The sequence below is a fragment of the Symphodus melops genome, assembly GCF_947650265.1.
Source record: "Symphodus melops genome assembly, chromosome: 2".
Classification (NCBI taxonomy): domain Eukaryota; kingdom Metazoa; phylum Chordata; class Actinopteri; order Labriformes; family Labridae; genus Symphodus; species Symphodus melops.
Window position 1 is genome coordinate 10,236,498 of NC_136692.1, and position 8,407 is coordinate 10,244,904.

Here is an 8,407-nt window from a genome sequence, read left to right on the forward strand (position 1 = left end):
ATTCTTCGGAATGATAATTTTAGTCATCTGTAAATTTATTGCATGAAATAAGAAACCTATAAAACACCAAAGCACACAAAAAAAGATTGAAATATATTGAAAAATCAAACTCTACAGCTCATGAGGAAAAGCCACATGCAAATCAAAAAGTAAACAAAGGTTGAGCTGTGTGTTCAGAACTATGACACATCCAAAACAGTCTCTTTATCTTACAGTTGAATGCTTTTCTTCCTCTGTACAGTACACTGCACATGCATGTCTTTTGCATATGTTTATGTTTGGTGTGTGTGTGTGTGAGGTAATGTAAACACTGAAAACCAGATAATATCAACATGTTATAAACTCAAACTGATTATAACATTCATTTTATTTCAATAAGATTGTATTCTTTCAATAACATAAAATTATATTGGGCCGTTCATTTATTGTAGATATGGAATTTGTTCTAATCATTATCCTCTACCTCAAATGTTTGTGTGAATATTTTCTTAGAATTTATCCAAATCAATTATATATACCGTAACTGAAGCAATATAAAGTTAAAACCTAGCAAAATTTGGATTAAAAGTTTTGTTAATGTGTGTAAGTGTGTTGTCAGTTTTTCAGTGCTCTTTTTCATTGAGGTTATCACATATCTTCTTTACTGAAGTTCAGGCTCCTGTATGATCAGTTCAGTTCTCCCTTTAAGTCAGTTCATCTGGGTTCCCTGTTATTTTTTTCCCCTCTAGAAGACAAGTCTACTAATAGTATTGAAGCCCCCTCCCCCTCCCCCTCCTCCTCCGCCAGATGGGCCACAGCTCCCTGGTGGGTTATTGTCATCTGAACCGTTGGGCCTGAATGAGCAGGAGGATGAAGGGGCCTGGAGAGCCTGGGTTCGAGCATTGAGCTCCTGCTCCTGTTCGCAGTGTGGAGGAGAAAAAGAAATGTGTTTTTAAGTAACATCCTCTTGATTGTTAAACAAACTAGAAACACATAGGCCTTGCTATTCCAAGGAATCTATTCAGCATTTGAGTCTCCAATAATGCACAAGTGTGACATTACTAGAGCACCCTCTAGTGGTCATTCACATTACACCTTACACAAGACCAGTGGAAAGTCAACAGAACACAGTCAAAAGACATGTGAAATGACACCTACGGTTATATAATAGGACACTTCAATGTTAGCTTCATGTTCAGCCAGAAAGAAGAAGAAAAAAAAAGACGTTTAAACTCTGCTGGTTTTTAAGTATTAAAAAAAAAAAAGTAACGTCAGATTTCCATCAGCTACCTGAGTGAATCTACTACAGTACAGTCCTCCATCATGATAAAAACCCTACACTTTAAGATGTGAGTACTAATGATATTATACATGCAAATGCATTGTAAGCTTCAACAATAAGTCAACTTGTACCAAGAATCTCGAAGCAGCAGATCAAAAATGTTTTTCCAGGCAAATCACATCACACTTGGTTTAAATAAACATGCACAAATAATAGACTGACGATGACGTACATGGGTATTTGAATGACAGCATAATGAAGAAACGTGTGTTTTGTTCACCTGTAAATACAGCTTGTTGTCCTTGATGATTGCATCCAGGAGCTCTTTTTGCAGCGGAGGCTCAGCACTCACTCTCGTTCCTTTTTCCATCGGTCCTCCATTTATTCTCTGCCCTGGTAACTCCTGTTTTCTGTACATGAGTACATATGCTGTGTCCTTGGGGAAGCGATTAGTTATGTTTTGCACTGATTGGAAGGACGAGAATGTCACTCTGCTATCGTTGAAAAGCAGCCAATCCCTCGCCTCCTGGCTACTGTTAGGAGGTGTGTCTCCTTGTTCAGGTGGGATCGAGAGAGCGGAGCAGGTGGAGAGGCTACACTCGGCCTGATCGTTTTCCAAGTCCTCCTTCAGGGCAAAGTGATTGGCTGGATGCTGGGCTCCATCTGCTCCGTTAATGTTACGACCGTAGGAGTAGTAGTGGCCGCTTTCAGACGAAATGCCAGAATGCATCACCACTGAGCTGAGCACATAGGGCACGGACTGGACCGACAGCTCTCCCCCTCTGTTTAAGAGCTCTGCTTCATCGACCCTCTCCTTCTCATCTTCTTCCTCCTCTTTCTGAGACGGTTTCAACTTTTTGGCTAGATTCTCGCTGCTCTCAGGGGAGTCCACTTGCAGAGGGGAGGAGGTAGCAGAGGAATATTGTGCATTCATTGAAGGGAAGTGTACAGGAAGTCTCATGAGGGGTGGGATGGTGACATTTTCCAGAATCTTCCTGCGGACATGGCATTTGGCATCGTATGAGAATCGCAGCAGCGTGAGGATTAAGTATTCAGGTGCTGACACTAGTTTCATGGTCCTCTCGGCCCGCTGCAGGGAACTACACTTCTCACAGAAATACGCATTCTCTTCATCCAGGATCTCTGGAGCGAGGAAATAGTTCACCAGGTCAGGCACAGAGAGAGGGGGCCCATTTGTCACTGGCACAAATTGCACATTACTCGTGGAGTTTTTACCCAAACCTGGCTCGGGAGTTTCACTGCCACCATTGACAGATCCCTGACAGAGAACTTTAGGCTCCTCTGAGGGCCCTGCAGCTTGAGGGCCGTCCTGAGAAGTGGCAGAGGGACAGAAGGCCAAAGAGAGGTCGGTAAAACGTTCCTTTTTCTCAGAGATAATGTTACACTGCATACAGCGAATCCCTGTGATCAGATTCCCACCAAACATCCTTTCTATCAAAGTCCTCCCATCATCCACGGGTTTCCTTTCTGCAGGAGAGGAAGCCGATTCTTCAGTGTCCTCTGGAGAAGTCTGAGCTTCTGGGTCTTTGCTGCTTGTGTCCACAGGGGAGGCAACCTTTGGCTTAGCCGACTCCAGGACCTGAAGTGTTTTCTCCTCTTCGTGTAACCTATATATCAAGACAGAGAGACACTTAACAACAGAGAGGAAACAAGCATTTCTGTTGTTTGTAAGTGGTGCACCTGTCGTGATAGTTCACCACATTGGGTTTTTTTCTCTAAATATATACACATATATACACATACACAAATTTTCAAAACGTGTCATGTCGTTTCTAAAGAAAGGGGTACATCATTAAGCTCCAGTCTTGTGCACTCGATCCTCACAATGCTTTCTTATTTAAATGTTTTCCTTCAGGTGACACAAACATGTTTTATAATTGGGCCATTTGTTATTTATCCAGCAAAGGGAAACACTGAGGGGGGGAAGGGACTTGTATTTCTCACAAACAAACTGACTTCTCACCATCCACGCATCATGTTTCCCCCAGTCCACTGCATGCAAGAGCATACCTGTCTAGGAGAAATCGGAGGTACTCAGAACAGTCCTGCTGGGAGCCGGCATTGAACCAGGTAGGCCGAGATGCTTCTAAGAAGTTTCTGGGTGCATATGCTGCCCTCTGCAGGAGGCAGGCGTCCAACACACATAAGGCAATCATTTACTGTTTGTAACTTCAATGTGATTCTGTCAAATGTGTTGCGAGGGAAAACACTTACCTGAGTGTGTGCAAGGAAAGCGAAGAGCAGCTGTAGCTTTTTCATCAGTGTGTTGGAACCATTCAGGTGTAACGATAAAACATGCCGCCTGAAACTGAGGGGGTGAAAAAAAAACAATCAAGACTGTGTTTATGCAAAATGTTTCAGTGTATTAGTCACGTCGTGAATACTTGTCAGAACTCACTCTGTGGCCATGAAGAGGGTTTGGATGATGCTGTTCATGTAGCAGGTGTTCCCCAGGTTAACCAGGCCAGTCTTGCCAGTCTCGGACTTCCCAACTTGCCTCAGGAGACCGGAAGCAAATGAATTGGACTGAGAGGTCCAGGCACTTTGATTCAACACCAACTTGATTTTTTCCTCTCCTGGTTTCGGGAGATCCTGACAAAATAAAATGATTAAAACCTGAATGAATGTTGACAACAAAAATCGAGAAGTTTTCAATTTTTCTGATTTATCCATTCACATAATAAAACAGCCAGACACAAGCAAACACTTAAGCTTTAAATTGACTTTATTCAATACCTTGATGGCCTCAATGATGTGGTCATAGAGGTCGGGGAAGCCGGAGTACTGGTACATCATGCAGTGTATTAGCTCAGTAAACTGCAGTAAGAAAGCTTTACTGGTGGGGAGACCATCTGTCCTCAAAGACTGGACCAGGTGCACCACATGTGGAACAACCTGAGACATGGAGGGGTAAAGATAAAGGAGGGAACATGTTCAGGACACTGTACATGTGGAAAGAAACTACAGAAATTAAAACAGACAAATCTGCAGCGATGTCAGCCAAAGCGTAGCTGAACATCAGGAACCCCACAGTGTGTTTCTGTAACTATTCATGTATTCATAGATACTAATGAAATTGGCCAACTCAAGGGCCATTTCTCTGCATTTAAGTGCTTCACACATCATTAGTGGGAGAGCGGTGCTAGGCCTGGGGTTCTGGGAAAAGAAGTCTGAGCAGCTTTGAAGTAATTTAAGCCAAAAGAAGAAAAATGAATAAACCAATAAAGTGGCAATATGAGAGGGAAATGGACTGTGAGAGGAGATCCCTTACCAAATGGAAAGCCTCAGGAGAGTGCTGGAAACTCAGCAGCATATGGGAGAGAACAGTGAGCGCCCCCTGCCGCACGATGGGGTACCACAGACGACTGAATACCTGTGGGTAACAAAAAACAACCTTTATTCCATGAATACATTTATGTAAACTAGGAAAATGCTTTGATTGATCATTTTAGTAATTTTATCAGCCCTTAATAAATTATCTGAAAGAAAAAAAAACGGCAAAAAAATGGCAAGGAAAAAAAAAAATACATAATTTTTTTTTGTCTAATACTATCTGACAGCCAGAACAAATCCAAATGAAGAATTTTCTCTACAAACCAGCTCGATTTTAAGCAGAGTGACGTCTATGAGGATGGTAAACTTCTGAACTGCAGCCAGTCCTTTCAGAAGAGCAATGACCCAGGTATCGACATGTTGGGCCAGAGGCCAAGACAGCCAGTCAATCATCCTGGACACAGAGAGTGAGTATATGGGTCAGATTTAATGTTAAAAATACAGAAAACAATATGTTAAAATACAATTCACAACATATTCAAAATTCTTTAATGTATGTGTTAAAACTCCAGCTACTTTATGATCGAAATACAGGCAACACAAATAAAGAAGAGTGTGTCATAACATGTATAAAAACATATTCATAATGACATTTGTTTTGGATGACTGAAGTGTGGAGTCACCTGCAGAGGGCTTTAGTCATGCTTGCGTCTTTCACATTCTGGTCTGTGGTGAGACTCTTGATGAGCACTGTGATCATCTGGACAGGGATGTGCTGAACCAGGCTTGCCAGTGCGATGGATGGATCAAAGGAGGGGTCTGTATGTACACAAAAAAAACAACAACAAGTTTTGTTATTTCTTCAGTAGACTGTTATAGAGATAAAAAATACACATGGCGTTTTTTTTTTAATTTCAGTTTGACATAGTTTGTATGTATCACAGGTCTGTTTGGTTTCATTATATCGACATTTCTTCCTTGTGTTTTTCAGCACATCAGGGATTATCTAACATTGAATTTCACTTGGAAATTCTAAGTAAAGCTCAACAGTAGCCAGTTAAAAATGCTTGTTCACCTGAAAAAATGTCACTGAAACAGAAGCAGAATGACCTTTTAACCCAAACGACTCTGCTGATCACATCGCTCACTGACGCCTGCTGTCAGTGAGGCTATTCAATTGAAAATGCTGCCGACTGTTCGTTTTACTCTGCCGCTCTTCTGCTTTCCCTAGTGTCTGCATTAGCGGACACAGTTTGTTTCTTAAATCCATTGATTTGAAGGTAACCGCTCAAAGCAATGACATACATGTTAAAAAGAGGCCACTGCCACCAACATTAAAATGTTCTGAGTGCCAGTGATACAGAAAATCATTGGATGAGCATTCAACCTATAAAAATATAGGAGCTAAGCCAAGGGATCAAAGACAACTGCTGGCAGGGGCCTGAATACTAAAAGGACATGATATAGCTGTTTCCAAATGCCTAATGAAGCACAAAACCTGGATGTAGTGCCAAGAAGGAGGGTTAGATATGCTGCTGTCAAATCCATTTTATTGTTGGTATATATCTTAATTTCAGGGGGGGAAAAAATCCAAATTTGTTCAGAATTTTAGCTTCCTACAGACATCAGGTTCCCCTGAGGTTACACTACATAGAAAATATTGTTATACATCTGGACTTTCCATTGTGTGAAGAAGAGAGGAGAAGTCTCACCTGTAGAGGAGATAATGGCAAAGACTTCCTGTAGTGAGGGAAGCAGTGTGGCTGGGTCATTCTTCCAGATATTCTGCAGCAGTGTGCTGACCTTAGTCACCTGACCTACATACTCTCTCAGCTCCCGCTCCTGGCTGGCAAAGCAGTGGAAGTAACTGATTGTCCTCACAAGCTGCTGGCAGAACAAAACTCCCGACTTATCTCTCGGCATGCACTGCACAAAGTCTGAAAGCAAAGTGTTCAGACGTGCACAGAGAGCAGGTTCTGGACGTTCACACACCATCCTTAAAACTTCCACCTGAATCATACTGAAGATCTCCAGTACCGAGGGGCAGCTGATGAGCAGCCGCAGGCAGCAGTGAATGTAGTCTATGATGGCTGGGTCTTTACGGTCCAGGTGGCCGTAGCCCTGCTGGAGAAGACTGACGACAAAGTCTTTACTGAAGAAGCGCTCAAATTCCGGGCGGTGGTAGCGAGCGTATGCTTCCAAAACCTGGAGGCCGATCTGCCTTTGAAAGGCATCTTCACCGAGCAGGATGAGGCGGGTGGTTAAAATGAACAGGGACTGACACTGCTCCTCAGTCACCTCTTTCTCTGCCGCTTCCACTACCTTCTTCACAATGGCTCTCTTCACTGGAACTGAGTGATCGGAGCTCACAAGGCCCTCCAAAATCTTGTCCATGATGAGAGACTGTGGGGAAATTAAGAGAATTAAATCTAACACTGCAGTAATTAAACAGTTCACATTTTATAGATTACATTTTTTACTGCAGTTATCACATTATGCCATAGACTGAGTCCCATTAATGCCAAATTACCAGTTAAGGTATCATTAATCTTGTTTTTGTTTTTTAAAAATGAAACCTAATGGAAGTTAACAGCAGAACAATTCTAACTGATAATTGTGTTAATTTAGTCTATAATGGCTGCGCGGCAGAGTTAGTGGCATCTTTTAAATCACTTCTTAAAACCCATTTTTATTTACTTGCTCTATGTGATCTCTCCTTTTAAGGTTTCTATTAATTTATCTCTTACCGCATTAATCAAATTGCTTTTACTTAACTTTATTCCTACTCCTTTAAAGATTTAACTCTCCAGCCCTCTGTTGCCTTACTCATTTCACCATCTCTCATTTATCCTCATTCTTCTTACAGCCTCCCTCAGATTTATTATTATTTCTTTTATTTCAGCTCTCTCTTGGTTGAATTTAAAATCATTCTCCATCCTGTATTTAACTACCTCTTCATACCTGCCTGGTGTATCTCTTGTATTTCTGTTTTCTGCTTTTATATTATTTTTAGTTATATACTCCCTGTTTGGTCCGTCAGTGTACCTCTGTTACTTCTTTCTCTAAATGTTGATGTATTTGTTTTTATCTTTTATGTTTATGTTTTTCTATCTTTATCTGTTATATAAACAGTTGTTTTAAAGGTGCTAAAAAATAGAGTTATTATTATTGATAAGTGAGATAAGAACCAATCCTAAACAAACCAATAATATTTAACTTTGTGGTCTCATTATAGACTCAGAGAACAGATTTTTCCAATGTTATGTTTATTTACTAACGTACTATTTCAAAGACTCGTGTATATTTGATCTTTGATGCTTCAGACCCACAAGCTTAAAAACATTTTCACATCCTAAATGGTGTTTTATTTCAAACCGCTATGCTTGTTGTGCTCCAGTGCTAACTAGCCTAAGCTAACTGTACCGGTAACTTCAATTGGTTTCTTTTTACGTTTAAAAGAGTAGATTTCGTCTAGAATGATAAGTAGAAGTAAACATTGTGAGCCAGTTGTGCTGCTCTATGGAGACGATTGTTTTTAAAATCACTAGACGACGAAAATATAAACAAAGCGACCGAGCGGGCCTGTCGTTAGCCGAGGTGCCACTGACTTAGCATTAAAATGCCGCTGTGTTAGAGGGTAATACGATCTGTTTCTTACCCCGATGAAGCATGTCAACAAAGCCCGACTAAATGATCCTCAGTTGTCGGTAGATGTTACTTCCTTTCGGGCTGATAAAATCGTGTTATTTCGGTTTATTTGATCGCACAGAATCAGCTGATTAACCGATCACCGACGTCATTCCTATGGACAGGACTGTCGCTAGGACCGTTGTGTGTGAAGCTATTTTCGTC

The 8,407-nt window shown here is 41.3% G+C and overlaps 1 protein-coding gene across 1 annotated transcript; it reads right to left on the minus strand.

The window, feature by feature from the left end:
* Positions 1 to 8,407, minus strand: usp38 (ubiquitin specific peptidase 38). Its single transcript, XM_079336975.1, has 11 exons — positions 8,214 to 8,407; positions 6,268 to 6,958; positions 5,239 to 5,374; positions 4,880 to 5,009; positions 4,554 to 4,655; positions 4,019 to 4,177; positions 3,681 to 3,874; positions 3,497 to 3,590; positions 3,293 to 3,399; positions 1,542 to 2,889; positions 1 to 895 (listed from the first exon to the last, which is right to left on the minus strand). The coding sequence occupies exons 2-11, from the start codon at positions 6,947 to 6,949 to the stop codon at positions 725 to 727; spliced, it is 3,123 nt and encodes a 1,040-aa protein (XP_079193101.1). The 5' UTR covers positions 6,950 to 6,958; positions 8,214 to 8,407; the 3' UTR covers positions 1 to 724.

Coding starts and splice junctions, on each gene's coding strand:
- usp38 (XM_079336975.1), bottom strand. CDS start 6,949: ATGGACAAGATTTTGGAGGGCCTTGTGAGCTCCGATCACTCAGTTCCA. Junction 5,375..6,267: donor TGCCATTATCTCCTCTACAG/GTGAGACTTCTC, acceptor GTGTACATACAG/ACCCCTCCTTTGATCCATCC. Junction 4,656..4,879: donor CTCTGCTTAAAATCGAGCTG/GTTTGTAGAGAA, acceptor TGTTACCCACAG/GTATTCAGTCGTCTGTGGTA.